The sequence below is a fragment of the Hordeum vulgare genome, chromosome 1H (assembly GCF_904849725.1).
Source record: "Hordeum vulgare subsp. vulgare chromosome 1H, MorexV3_pseudomolecules_assembly, whole genome shotgun sequence".
Lineage (NCBI taxonomy): Eukaryota > Viridiplantae > Streptophyta > Magnoliopsida > Poales > Poaceae > Hordeum > Hordeum vulgare.
Window position 1 is genome coordinate 156,642,044 of NC_058518.1, and position 15,065 is coordinate 156,657,108.

General features: G+C 44.8%; 1 protein-coding gene across 3 annotated transcripts in view; it reads right to left on the reverse strand.

Moving 5' to 3' along the window:
* Positions 1 to 557: 557 nt before the first annotated feature.
* LOC123427682 (transcription factor MYB3R-4-like) overlaps positions 558 to 15,065 on the reverse strand; it is a 29,908-nt gene continuing 15,400 nt past the window's right edge. For 2 of the 3 annotated variants that reach the window (XM_045111796.1, XM_045111786.1), the window contains exons 5-12: positions 10,981 to 11,075; positions 10,767 to 10,870; positions 8,599 to 8,727; positions 6,971 to 8,366; positions 5,833 to 5,993; positions 1,534 to 1,612; positions 1,190 to 1,387; positions 558 to 835 (exon numbers count right to left, since the gene is read on the reverse strand). In XM_045111796.1, coding sequence (XP_044967731.1) covers positions 713 to 835; positions 1,190 to 1,387; positions 1,534 to 1,612; positions 5,833 to 5,993; positions 6,971 to 8,366; positions 8,599 to 8,727; positions 10,767 to 10,870; positions 10,981 to 11,075 — 2,285 coding nt within the window. In that variant the 3' untranslated portion in view covers positions 558 to 712. Of the gene's footprint in view, positions 836 to 1,189; positions 1,388 to 1,533; positions 1,613 to 5,832; positions 5,994 to 6,970; positions 8,367 to 8,598; positions 8,728 to 10,766; positions 10,871 to 10,980; positions 11,076 to 15,065 lie in introns of those variants that run through there. The other variant, XM_045111804.1, reaches the window with a different exon arrangement.

Consider the following 15,065-nt stretch of genomic DNA (forward strand, 5'->3'; position numbering starts at 1 on the left):
AGGCGCCACAATGAGCTTTCCGCTGATCTTATGGTAGACACCACAAGCTCAGCAAAAGATGATTCACAAATAATTTTACAACACTTGTAAAGTTTTATGCTGATCTTACCACGCTTGTATGCTCTACAACAATTTTAAAGCTTTTTTGTTCTGCATGCGTAATGATATTTAAAAAAAAAACTGCTATAAGCAGCGAGCGGACTTTCTTTTTCTAAGGCACCCATGTTGAGAAGTGGAATTGTCATTATACATTGTAAAAATAGAAGGCACATTTTTAGATAATAATCATTCGCAGCAGGAATGATTCGTCTTCACACATTTTCCCATTATGTGTGAAAGTTGTGTCCTTCTTTGTGACATGTTATGAATATTCACACGTTATCTTAGAGCAATAATATTTCGCAGTTAGCATGATCCACATTTGCCGAGGAACTCAAGGTTTGAAAAACAGCTGTGTGATTTCCTGACATTTTCCAGTGCATAAAATGAAGCTGTGTTCGTCTCGATGGCATTATGAACATCCAGAAATATGTCCCCATGACAGATAAATAGCTTGATTTTAAGACCATATGGTCAAGCCCTTTTTCTTTTACTGCAAGCAACATAACCAAGTTCGTACATATGCTGTGTGATAATGAAAGGTGACGAGCAATGAGTATGCATACTGATTGTGAATCAGAAAAGCTTTCTCAATAGACTGTTCCCTAAGACACTACCGCAGATTCTTCAAGACATAAGAGGAAGTTGGAGATCTTCCTAAAGTGTGGCATCTCTTGTCTTCTTTCTTCTTCACAGGTGTGGTGCACTCGTTGAAATCAAGAATCCTTGCTTCGGACTGCAGAAGTAAGGTTATTATTAATTTCACCCTCTATTCTTAAATGTAAGACATTTTGGCAGTTCAATTCAATTTAAACTGCCAAAACATCTTATATTAAGAAACAGAGGTAGTAGTGAACATGATATAGCACTCAAGGTTCGCATTTTTTTGCAGTAAAATATCTCCATGTTATTTTTTATTTTATTTTGCCTGACATGGTGGCGAGCACTTCAGTTTCCGAAGAATTAGTTGAAGGAACCTCATACGAATTCAACATAAACAACATTGTTTTCACAGTATCTAACATTTTCACTGAATTCAACACAAGCAAGTACTAGTATTCATAATTAGGCATCGGTGAAGTTTACGTACCAAGCCGTTGGATGTCTGATTGGTTGTAACATGTTCCTTCTTGATAACAATATGTTTTATGTTTTCCTCATTACATAGGCTCCTACTTGCCAGGAGTTCATGGGCTTCCTCCAGAGCAGGAGCGTTCTGCTCATTTATTTGCTTAACCAGTCCTAGAGCATCAAAAGTTGTTCCTGTTGGGCTCATGAAGAATCCATCCTAAAAGAACAGCATAACGACAGCTACTTTAAGCGCACGTATTACTCCAAACAGCAAGGTATTGATTGGAAATATAATTTTTGTTTGCAAGTGCACTGAACATAATTATAACTGGCCTCTATGATGCAGCAATGCAAATAAACTACCTGGAAGTTTGTGAACAAAGGGGACTTCCATGCAGAAGGAGATTCTAAACCTCTTTTGATTCCTGGGGTATCAGCCAATCTGCAATAACAGCAGTTCGGAGATTTACTATTAATGGTGGGAACTCTTTACTCACACTATTAGAGAAGTATCAACAACAAAAAAAAGATTCCTTTTGTTGTATCACCAAGGCCGCATAACAAGGTAAATAGTAATTTACAACAGGATAGACAGAGATCAGGGCAATCTGTCCGGAGCCTTGGCTGGTTTGTGGCGATTTCAATCTCATCCTCCATGATGAGGACAAGAACACGGGCAACGTAAACAAACGAATGATGGGAAAATTCCGTCGCCTCACCAACGACCTCGCGCTTAAGGAGATATATCTCAACAGACGGCGCTACACGTGGTCCAACAAGCAATCCCCGCCGACTCTGGTACACCTTGATCGGGTGCTATGCACCTCGGATTGGGAAGACGCGCATGGCGGATGCCACCTTCGGTGTCTCGCATCCGTTGTGTTGGACCACTTCCCGCTGTTGCTGGACTGTTTGCCCATGCCCAAGGCGCATCGACAATTCCATTTTGAGGAGTTCTCGCTTCGGATGGATGGGTTCCATGATGCGGTGACCACAGCCTGGAGCTCCACTTACCACGTCGATCCCTTCCACCACCTCATGCTACGGCTCAAGGCGACGACGACGAGGCTCACGAGTTGGAGCTCCAAATCTACGAGCAACATCAAGGCAAAGCTCGTGATCTCACGCGAACTCATCTCGCGCTTCGACAAGGCCCAGGAATCGCGCAACCTGTCACCCCCGGAGGACTAGCTGCGCAAGCAGCTCAAGGTATCTTACCTTGGGCTCGCGTCCTTGGAGCGCACAATTGCCCGCCAACGCTCCCGCATAGCCAACCTCAAGGACAGAGACGCCAAGACGGGCTTCTTCCACCGGCAATGCTCGTTCCGTCGGCAGGAGAACCATATCTTCCGTGGACAGCATGGTGCTCACGGAACAAATCGACATGGCGCAGGCGGCATTCTCGCACTACGACGCCCTGCTGGGCACCGCCACCGACCGGACCCACTCCCTCGACCTGTCACATCTCATTGAGCCGACCGACCTCGACAAACCGTTCAGTGGTGAGGAGATCTGGGAGGCTGTCAAGTGACTCCTGCGCACAAGGCGCCTGGACCAGACGGGTTCACAGCCGAATTCCTTCACGCGTGCTGGGGCATTGTCAGACAGGACTTCATCGATGTGTTTCAACAGCTGTTTGAATTACGTGGAAGGGGATTCTACAAGCTCAACCAAGCGTTGTTGACTTTGCTTCTGAAGCATGCCGCTCCCAATGGATTGCTAGACTACATACCGATTTCCTCATTCACATTGTGGCAAAAATCTTCACCAAAGTGCTCTCGCTTCGCCTTGGCGCCAAGTTGGACCGCCTTGTCAGCCGCAACCAAAATGCCTTCATCATAGGACGGAGCTTGCACGACAACTACATCCTCGTCAAGCAGTCGCTCAAGATGCTGCATCAGCTGGGAGATCCGAGGGTCATACTTAAGCTCGATCTCACACGTGCCTTTGATTCTCTATCTTGGCCGTTCCTCTTTGAGGTTTTGCGTCAATATGGATTTGGGAACGGCTTCCTGGAGTGGATCGCCATCCTCCTATCATCCTTCAGCACGCGAATCCTGATGAACGGCGAGCCGGGACCATCCATTTGGCACCAACAAGGACTCCGCCAGGGTGATTCCATGTCCCCGCAACTGTTCGTGCTAGCCGTCGACACACTTGGCCGGCTCCTCCGACGCGCCCACAGCTCGGGCATTCTACTGCCGCTACATCCACGGCGACACACCTCGATGATCTCACTATACGCCGATGATGTCATGATCTTCCGCCATGCCACGGCTAGCGACGTCACAACGGTAAAGGAGATACTCGCCTTGTTCGGCAGGGCCTCTGGCCTCCAGGTGAACTTCGCCAAGAGCTCCGCCACCGTCTTGCATGGCAACCAGACGGCCACAGAGACGATCGCGCACCTCGGCTGCCAGGTGGTGACACTGCCTATCACCTACCTCGGCATCCCCTTGTCTACGCGTCGCCCGTCGCCCGCCTAGCTGCAGCCCATGGTCGACTCTGTTGTCGCACGGCTCCTAACTTGGAAGGCATGGCTGATGTCAAAAACCTGGCGCCTGGCCTTGGTAAAATCTGTCCTAAGCGCCATCCCAATGCACCAGCTGCTAGCGTTCGCACCCCCCAAAAAGACCCTTAAGCAGCTTGAGAAGATTCAACATGGATTTCTCTGGGTCGAGCGCGTTGCGGCCAACGGTGGGCACTGCCACGTGAATTGGAACCGCGTCTGCCGCCCCATTGAGTTTGGGGGGTTGGGCGTACGCGGTCTAGAATGTGCCGGACTCGCACTGCGGCTTTGCTGGTTATGGTTTTCAAGAACCGATCCCAAGCATGCATGGCAAGGGCTTGACCTCCAGTTCTCGCGTGTGGAGCATACGCTGTTCTAGGCATCCTCTTACATGGTCGTCGGGAACGGCATGACCGCCCTGCTCTGGGAGGACCGGTGGATCAACGGCCGATCCGTCCGCAAGCTCATGCCCCGCCTATATGACTGCATACCCAAGCGCCGACGCACGACCAGATCTATGACGGACGGACTCAATGGCAACTCCTGGGCACGCGACATTGGGCTTGCAGGAGATCGGTTAGTACATGCAGCTCTAGCAGATCATACAACACATCGAGCTCTCGGCTGCCCTGGACCAGTTGATCTGGAAGTGGACAGCGAGCGACACCTACTCAGCGAAGTCCTATTACTTGGCCACATTCCATGGATCGACGGCCTGCTACTCCTGGAAGCTCATATGGAAAAGTTGGGCGCCGCCGAGGGTCAAATTCTTCCATTGGCTGGCCAACCAGGATCGTTGCTGGACTGCCGAGAGGTTGGCCCGCCATGGACTGCAGCACCACCCATGCTGCCTCCTATGCGATCAAGAGCCGAAAACCTTACGACACCTGCTGCTGGAATGCCCATTCGCTCGCGAGGCATGGCATGAGACCCTGGCCTGGCTACGCATTCCAGCTCCTATACCCAGTCGCGAGCCCTCGCTCATGGACTGGTGGATGCATGCCAAGGAGAACACGCCGCAGATCCTCCACAAAGCCCTCAAATCAGCCGCGCTGCTCGTGCCCTGGATGGTTTGGAAGCACAGAAACAACTGCGTCTTCGACAATACAACACCATCCATGAATACGCTTCTAGATAGGATCAAGGACGAGGCCCGTTCCTGGGCGGCCGCCAGGGCGCCTGGCCTCCGACTGGTGATCCCAGAAACCTGGGATGTCCACTGATTGTAATGTAATTCGTGTCCTAGGACGATTGTAACTGAACTCCTTGTTTTCAATGCAAATAAACGCAAATGCTTTTTGCGTTTTCTCGAAAAAAATGTTATTGCAACTCAACAGACTTGGGCCAACGCGAGGAAAAGTTTACAATGAAAAGATTTAGTACTCCTATTTTGTGTAGATAAGAAATATGTTAACGTTCAGGTGATGGTGGAAACAATACGAGTCAGGTAGCCATAACATATCCGGTGCATGATGAAAATAATTTCTTTTGAAGATCAAATCAACACAAAAAATAGTTTAGGTGCAAATGTACTTACCAATCTAGTACCACTTAAATATTATTTCACATATATTTAGGTGCAAATGTACTTATCAACTTAGATCATGACTAATGATAAATAAGAAAAGTAATAACTTAATTAAACTTCCACATGAAGGAACAATTTAGCGAACAAATCTCCCTGATTAAATTTACCAACATGGAAGATAATGGATTGGACACATGAAGAACAACTTAGTGAACAATAAGATAACCTATATTCTTTTCCAGAATTAAAAATAGAACATTTAGTTTGGAATAGCATAGTCTAAAATTCATAGGAACAAGAATCAATCATATTTAGTTAAAAATGGGCATGAAACGATTTGGCAAGATTTGATAGTATTAACCTAATTATTTTCAATATTTATTCATGACATGGAGCCCGACATTTCATGCCCATTTTAGTTAGGTGCTACATGTTCTTTAAAAGAATAAAGTAGAAAATATTTTAGTTATTGGTTTGCACAAGATGTGTTTCCTGTATGAACCTCTCAGTTAGATCAAAATGACATACACTGTTTCAATTGATGTTAAAGAACTATACAGTTCATATGTCAATTAAACAAAAGAAACTGCTTAGATAGAAAAATATAAGAGAGTATAAACCTTACATGTTTACATACTCATAATCAGCATAAGATTTTTCAACGAGAAGTTCTGTTGGTTTTGATCGAGAAAATATTATGTCTTTAGAAAAAGACTTTGTAGGGGTATTTAGCTTCCGACGTTCTGGATTTGGACCATTCCTATCAGTAAGAATCCCTGCAGATACCTGCATTAAACCATTTTGGCAAGGAGAAGATCAGGTAAGGAAACATGTATAAGTGTCACTCGTTTAAATTTACGAGCTTCGCATTACTCTTGAAATTTTATTGCCTATTGCTAAATTATTTGCCAACTGCGCATGATACCTTCAGAAGGTGTTTAGTTCGACGTTTCTTGCCCGTTATCTGATTACACTGGTATATGTTACAACGTTAACTGTGTTTGGAAAGGACAGCACGTCATGTAAACAGATCCCGCCGCCGTTCGTGGAAGCTGAGCGGACATCGCCATTGACAATCTCGACGATGGGAGGTGCTTGTTGCTCATGTACGACGACCACATCTACAAGGCCTCGCCGTCGGGCGTGCTGCTACCCGCCATCGTCGACTCGCCCCTGGTGCACGAATAGCTGACGCGACTCGAGTCCGGAGGCTTCACGCTCGGCCACCAGAATTTTTACGGCGTCCGCGATGTCCGCCAGCGTGGCGTAGTATGGCGGGGAGATCACTTCTGGTGCCCGTGTCATAGCTCCAGCCCATCTCGGCCAAGGAGATACGTTTTCTTGGAAGGAATCGATTGACATTACAGGCTGCAACCAAACAACTTTGTGTTTTCTTTGATTACGTTAACAGTAACAGTGTCATTTCATTACGTTTACATTTACGTTACCTCTGACGAACCAAACACCTCCTTAGAGTTACCATCCACAGTTGTACTTCTCTGGTAACCACTAACCAGTACTATTTCAGAGTTCAGACACTGGGGATATTCCCAGTGTGTGCTACCTACCTTACACCATGATTGGTTGGCAATATTATGGTAATGAATAATAAAGGAAGAATTAGTAGTATGAGAACACTCACTGGGGATATTCCCAGTGTGTGCTACCTTACACCACGATTGATTGGCAATATCCTTTCCTTGAAATGTTATGGTAATGGTAATGAATAACAAAGGAAGAATTAGTAGTATGAGAACACTCACTGGATTGTAAGCGGTACCCCTCTCGGTAGTGGAACATGTCTCTCCTTTCTCCATTGCATTATCTTCAGTTTTACCCTGATAAATGGTATCTTTCGAATTTTCAGGAGCCAAATCAAGTGAATCGTCTTGAGTGGCATCTCTGCAAGATCTCTCGGTTCTTGTGGATGGCATGGTTGAGCTACCACAATCCTTTTGAGTACCCATTTTCTTTGCAAGTCTTACATCTGGAATAGGAGAAGGGAGCTCTCTCTGCCGCTTCTTCAATATCGACTGTGTGCATACAGAACTTTTGGCAGCACTTTTCAGCAGATTATCAGGACTCCTATCACATGTAGGGGAGCTCCATAATCTTAGTGGAGTGGAGAAGCTCATGGATGGCCTCAGCAACTGTCGAATGCCAAGAGGACTATATTCTGGGAGGTCACTCGAGCTTATAAGCTCGCAGCTGAGAAATGGAATTTTGATGCTTGGAAAGCAAGGAGGTTCATAGCATAAAGCTTCGGAATGCTGCTTTTGTCCTACCACAGATTTACCATGGTTTGGTGACACTTTTCTTCCCATGGTTGTAGATTCCAAAGATAACTCTTCAACACTTGTCAGCTGTTGCTCTTTGGATTCTGGTACCATAGGCAGTGATTCTTCAACACTTGTCAGCTTTTGCTCTTTGGATTCTGGTACTATAGGCAGTTCACTGGAAACAATCTGGCTAGCACGGCCTGAACAAATAAAGGATGGAGGTACTGATGCTGCACAACTTTGATGATGCACAGTGCCTGTATGCAATGGATAAAGTGGTTCTTCAAAATTGTTCGCAACTTCAGATGAGCATGCACTGTGCTGGTAATTTGGACTGAAGAAAGAATCAGCCCTGATGGAGTCTGGTGCAGTAAGAAGACTCTGATGAGAAATATCCTGCCACAGTTCTGATTGAAGATCGAAGTCAGCTACAGAAAGGTCTTGCTGCCAGTGTATATCTGGATCGTTTTCAGAGATCAACAACTGGTGACGAGTCTCCGGTGAAGTGGAGGCAGCATCATTGGCTTTAGTATTGCATGCTTCCTGACATGAAGAGTAAGAGTCATGTGTTCCATCACTGGAATGTATTTGCCCATGACAGCCCCCAGCCTCATCAACTTGCTCCACTTGAGAAGAAGAAACATTAGCCAATGCTGATTGACTAAAATCGGAGGAATCTTCTACCGCCTGATTAACATTCAAACCACTGCCATCACTATTTTGCTGCGTCATTGCAGATGATGAATCAACATTTAGACTCCCTGTAGGACATACAACAGCTGGTAGGCCCTGGAACTGAGCTAGTAATCCTTCTGCTCTATATGATTCATATTTCTTCTTAACTGAGCTGTGCCAATGATTTTTTATTGCATTGTCCGTCCTAATAGGGAAAAATAAAAACACTAGTTCAGTTATCCTTATTGTCCAAAGTATTCAACATAGAAAAGCATTAAGTTTTCAAACTGTGAAGACATAAGACAAACTAGAAATAAATTATTACCAATTCACAAAGCATTCACTTTTTCCAATTGATATCATATACTATGTTTTCTTTTCAGGAAAGCACAACTAGTCAAATTCTAATTGCACTAGCAGAGGGTAAAATCTGTTACCTTCCTGGTAGAAATTTTGACAGTTCAGCCCATTTGTTTCCGTATATGTGATGAGCCTGAATGAGCCTTATCTCCTCTTCTTGCGTCCATGCATCTTTGTTTATACCAGGATTAAGGTGATTGTGCCACCTAAATGCAGATATATGATCAGAAACTTAGAATTTTTTTAAATGACTTGGTGCGTAGTTCGAAGTGATCCTCAAAAATTGCACCACTATTAATTTGCACTACATATGTCCCCATAATAGAATGTGTGCTAAAATAAAACAAATATAGAAATAATCACCATGCGATAAACCATAGCAATTTACCAAGAGAATACCTTCAGTAATCCAGTATCATGATTAACTACTAGTATCAGTAAAATAATTGGTAGAAATTTAGGTTCCAAAATAAAACGTGCACTCCCTCTGTTTCACAAAATACATCCCCGCATTAGGTTCCATCAGTACAGGCCTTATATACTTTATGTGACATAAACTTCATCTTCCAAAGTAATTATTTGTGGTTGTGATTTTGTATCACAGAAGTTATATTAAGGAGGTGTTTGGTTCGTCGATTTTTGCCCGTAACCAGATTACAGCATAACTTGAAAACATTACCCGTGTTTGGTTTACATGGGCTGTAATCCCTTTCCATGTAATCCAATTACATTGCTACTCATGGTCGATACTGCTCAACCCCCACCGGAAACAGTTAGCAATACCAGGGTTATCCCTCCCGTTCTTTGACTTCTATCTCGTCTCCTCAATCTGATCTCCAGCAAGGGGGCGAGGGAGGGGCGGAGGGGCCGGGATTCACGTGGGATGAAAGAGCCGAGAGCAGCCGACCCGGCCAGCAGGGACGATTCTAGGGGGGCGAGGGGGGGGGGGGCTAGACCCCCCTAACAAATTGATTTTTCTACTATAATAGTGATTGTTGTAGCCAAAAAAATTCATTTCATATAAACTTTGCTTCCTTCATGTACAAACTTGCCCCCCTATGCTTGCATGCTGGCTCCGTCCCTGCCGGCCAGGCGCCTCTAACTAGAGGCATCGTTCAACCTATCCGCCGCCGCCGCCGAGCCGTTCATGGCGGTGGACCAGGTGGACAACGCGACGGCCATGGAGTGGCAGTACGTTGCGAAGAGCAGCGAGCCGCCGTCGACGGTGGAGCAGGAGCACCAACAGCTGCACGGCCTTTTGGATTTGGATTTGATGCTTGCAGTGTTCGTACTGACTCATGGCTGTTGTTCAGATAAAATCTTCCCAAGTCCTGAATCAGAACAAAATATTGTACTCCCTCCGTCCGGAATTACTTGTCTCCGATACTTATGTTGTATCTTCAAGTGATGCGGTGTCTTCCTCTGATGTGCTATCTTTTCGGTGTCTTCCTCTTGATGTGCATCTTCTTTTGACAACCCATCTTCTCTTGATACTTATCTTGTATCTTTAAGTGATGCGGTGTCTACCTCTGATGTGCCATCTCTTCGTTCTCTCCTTCGGCGACTCAACAAGTTTTGAAGACTCTTCATGCTACGACGACACTCTCAAGACACGGATTTGGATTATCATTGTTTTTTAGTATTACACTTCTTCAAATGCAATGCTATTGCATACGCTTTGCATTTGAGGGGGGGTGTTAGGAAGTATTAGTATTAGTCTAGGAGTCCTTATTAGTCTATTAGTATTAGTCTAGGAGTCCCTATTAGTCTATGTTTACTTTTCTTGCACCTCAAGTCATGTGTAATATATATATATATGCCCCTTGGGCCTTCAATACAAATAAGTTGCTTTCCTAACAGTATCTAAAACTAAAATACATCTAGATACATCCATTCATATGACAAGTATTTCCGGACGGAGGGAGTATATGCATACTGTTACGGTGACAAAACAAACAAAGTTGAGTTTTTCTCATTCCATTTCCAATACGAGTGTATTCTAATTTCGTCACCATTTGCATTGCCATGATCTGAACCAAACACCTCCTAATATTATTGGTCAACGGCTTGTCCTAACGAAACCTAATATGCTATGTATGTTACAACAGACGAAGTACTTTCATAGAAGCCAAAAGGTGTTAAACATGCTTCCGCACTATCCCTAGTAGATCCTGGAATTGATATTATCGATACTTATCGCCACATATACTTCCATAGAAGGTAAAATGAGTTAAATGTGTTGTACCTTTCGCGGCATTGCTTCCCAATGCGTCCTGGCAAAGCTTGGGCGATGGTTGACCATTTTGTGGGTCCATATTTCTTTACCATCTGAATAATGACATCATCTTCCTGAAAAGAAGGACAGCAAAAGGAATAATGTGGCATGTGATGTAGTTCATTATTATCCTGGGATTGGTTTCTAAAATATACAAATGAAAATCATCAAATATGGATCTTACTTCTTTAGACCATGGCCCTTTGACTAGCTCAGGATTCAAAACCTTCTGCCACCTATGCAAGCATTGAACGTCGGTCCTATCAGGAAAACACTCAGCTGGAAGGAAAAACATGTAGTTTATCAAGCATTACGATAAAGATGCAACAAGACTTCTCATTAATAGTTATGGGAAAAAACTTCATACAAAAGCATAAAGTTAAGTCAAGCAGTGAGGAGTCCAAGGGAAAAGTTACATGTACATGCATCTAAAAAAACATACTCCCTCCATCCCAAAATAAGTGAAGCAGATTTAGTACTAAATTAGTACAAATTTTGTACTAGATCAACGACACTTATTTTGGGACAAAGGGAGTACAAGTTTGAAACATGTTCGCCAGAACATGTCATGCTAAATTATTATCAAATGTGCCTTGTACAAAGAAGACACATGTAGTCAAAAGCTGTTGAACCTTTTGTCTTTATTGTATAAGGCATGATTGATCACTCTAATCATATTTTACTCTAGTAAGCGAAATCTGAACTGATATGGTCATATATGTTGGGCACACGAGCCTTGGACCCTAGAGCCAGCATGACAGCAAAAATCAATGTATTATCAATATTTTAGGAGTTAGTATGCAACACGTAAGGCATCCATCTAGGCCATACAGATTGAATTTGCTTCAGCCCGCCCATGAGCGGCGCAGGATGGCTCTCCGGTGAGTGCTCTTGGCTGCGGGTGAGGGGTGGCTTCGTGCTCCTTGTCGGTGGCTGGGTGGGCTGTCGCTGGTGGCCTCGCGTCGAGCTACGTCGGCCGCCACGGTGAGGCCCTGATGTGGGGCCACCCGTCGCTGGTGCGGGGGTGCACCGGTCCGGACGGGTCCGCTCCTACTCCCTCTTTCCTCGGCCGTGTGCCCTTTGGCGATAGTCGGGGCAGGGCGGCAGCTTGCTGCTCCATCGGCGGGCGCTGCCAGTCAGGCCAAAGCCAAGCCCTTTGGGCATTCACGGAGTTGCTTGGATGCAGGAGGCGGCCATGGCGGCGGGAGACGCGGTGTTCGTGGGCGAAGCGCGCGTCTTGGGTGCAGTCGGGCAGCCATGGTCATGCGAGTGGCATGGTTGCTGATGTTTGGCGTGTTAGGAAGTATTAGTATTGGTCTAGGAGTCCTATTAGTCTATTTTTACTTTCCTTGCACCTCAAGTCTTGTGTAACATATATATATATATGCCCCTTGGGCCTTCAAGCCATGGTCACGCGAGTGGCATGGTTGCTGATGTTTGGCGTAGCATGGTGGTTTGGCGTGTTAGGAAGTATTAGTATTGGTCTAGGAGTCCTATTAGTCTATTTTTACTTTTCTTGCACCTCAAGTCTTGTGTAATATATATATATGCCCCTTGGGCCTTCAATAAAGATAAGTTGCTTTCCTAACATGGTATTAGAGCTTAGGTTATTTTTTTAGTGCGCCGCAACTCGCCCTCTCGATCCAATCTTCATTGACAACCGACGCCGATCTACCAGGTCGCCGCCGTCACTTGTTGCTGAGGGTGCTCTGTCGGTGCTCATCTAGGCCGTTGTCTCCGCACGGCTGTCGGGGCGCTGCCAGCCCCGCACAAGGACGCGATGCCTTTCTCCAGGGGATGTTGTATTCGGTCCTTCGTCTGTTGCCCTAATCCACGCTCGCAAGGCCGTGGTCCAGATCCCTGCATGCATGATGCCCCGATCGTGGCCATCGCAGGCGCCCCTTCCAGATCGAGGCTGCCTTCTGCCAAGACGCGGACGATGTGCGGCTGCCTCCTGCCAACACGCGCAGGACGCGACTGCTGCCTTCAGCCAACTGGGGCATAACGCGCGGCTGCCAGCCTGCTCGCTGGGACGTGGCTCCAGCCGTCTGGTCAAACCTGTGTTGACTAGATTGATTTCCTCTTCATGCAGCTACAACGCATGGTTACATGCTTCTACTAGTTGCTTACTGTTGCTACGTGATGTTGCTTCCTGCTGCTATGTGATGCTCCTGTCACTTGCCGTTCCATAGTCTATTATGTGCTTTTTAGCTTTTTTTGTTTTCCGCTGCGTCCATCAAATCCGTTGATATATTGTGTTTTCTCATGCCATGCGAGTCCACCATACCGTAGTCCGTCAGCCTTTCTTCGGTCCTGATCCTTTCTATACAATTTTTCTGGCCTATTTGCCCTTGTTGGTTTTTATAGGATTTTCTGGACTCCTTTTGCATTGTCGATCTACGTCCATTGTGCCTTATCCATCGAGCTTCTTTCGCCGACGGTTGTCGTGGACTATGATTTTCTTGATATTTATCTTTTATCTTCAAGTGATGTGGTGTCTACCTCTTATGTGCCATCTCTTCGTTATCCCCTTTGGCTTGACTCGACAGGTTTTGAAGACTCTTCATGCTACGACGACGCTTCCAAGACGTGGATTTGGATTATCAATTATTATTTTTAGTATCAAATGCAATGCACATCAAGTCTAGGAGTCCTATTAGTCTATGTTTACTTTCCTTGCACCTCAAGTCTTGTGTAATATATATATGCCCCTTGGGCCTTCAATAAAGATAAGTTGCTTTCCTAACATGGCGGAGGGTTAACACCAAAGTGCATTACTTGCCCGGTCCTCTCCGGCCGACGGTGGCGACGGCCATGGGCGTCGTTTCCTTCATGAAGGCTCTGTCGTGGTGTCCTCGGCTCTCCACGTTGCTCCGGGTGAAAACCTGATCCTCGGGATCGGGCGGTGGCGACTATCAATGCCGTGCCCTTCTTGAAGGCACCGCCTTGGAGTGCATGCTCCGTCACTGTCCCGCTTCACTTCTCGATGGCTAGGTATCGGGAGGTCCTCATCGGCCCCAAGTAGTTCCTTTTGTCTCATCTGTAGTGTGTTTGGTGGTCGATTGGGTAGTGTTGTGGTGCATCGGCACCCTTGTATCTTGCCTTGGGTGTTTGTATTGTGTGGGGTGGTGGCGTGTTGTATCCGGATGTGTGTCTCTGGTCGTTGCTTTATATATAAAGTGGGGCGAAAGCCTTTTTCGGTAATTTGCTTTAGCAAGGTAGTGTTCGATTCAGCCTTGAACAGTATGTACACAGTGTATCAACATTTTTCTAGTGTGCAAAATAAGAAAAACACAAGCATTTACCCAAGAGGGCATATTTACTGTTAACATTTTCTTGGGGCTAACATGATATGTGTATTAGTTAGGCCATCAATTAGTTGAGAAAATCTAACAACATATTCATAGAGGTGGACTAAAAGCCATATATGTTGGGCACACGAGCCTTGGGCCCTACACCCAGCATGACAACAAGATTCAATATTTTATTTTTATCATTATTTTAGGAGTTAGTATGCAACATGTAAGGCGTCTATCTAGGCTATACAGATTGAATTTGCTTCAGCTAAGTGGTGTTCAATTCGGCCATTAACCTGTACTTATGTGATAGTATACTTCTTCCAGTTCCCTAAAAGCTGTACTTTTGGACAGTGAAAAGTACACTTTTGAAACTTCGACTTCCAGTATCCTCAATAATACTTGGTTAGATAGTTACAAATCATATTCATAAATTTGTCTTAAAGTTTAATATTTTGGGGTTCAATACATGTTGTGACAGATATTAGTTGTCAAAGCTGTGTTCAATTTAGCCTTTAACCTGTACTTATGTGATAGTATACTTCTTCCGGCTCCCTAAAATCTGCATTTTTGGACAGAGGAAAAGTAAACTTTCAAAACTTCGATTCCAATATCCTCGATAATACTTGGTTAAATAGTTGCAGATCATATGCATAAATTTGTCCTAAAAGTACTTAATATTTTGGGGTTTTATACAGCTTTGGCACGCTTTGCTGCGCCATTGCTGTTGTTGGGTTTCTTAAAAAAAACTCACTCTTTTGTAAAATATAAGGTGTATTACTTTTTAACAAGTCAAACATTTTAAGTTTGATCAAATTTATAAAGAAATATATAAATGATATCAAACTGATATGATTAGATTCATCATGAAATGATTTTTCATTCTTTTTTTTTTGTGGATTCTATATTTTTTGCTCTGAACTTGGTCAAAGTTAAAGAAATTTGACTTGCAAAAAACTAATACCTCTTATAT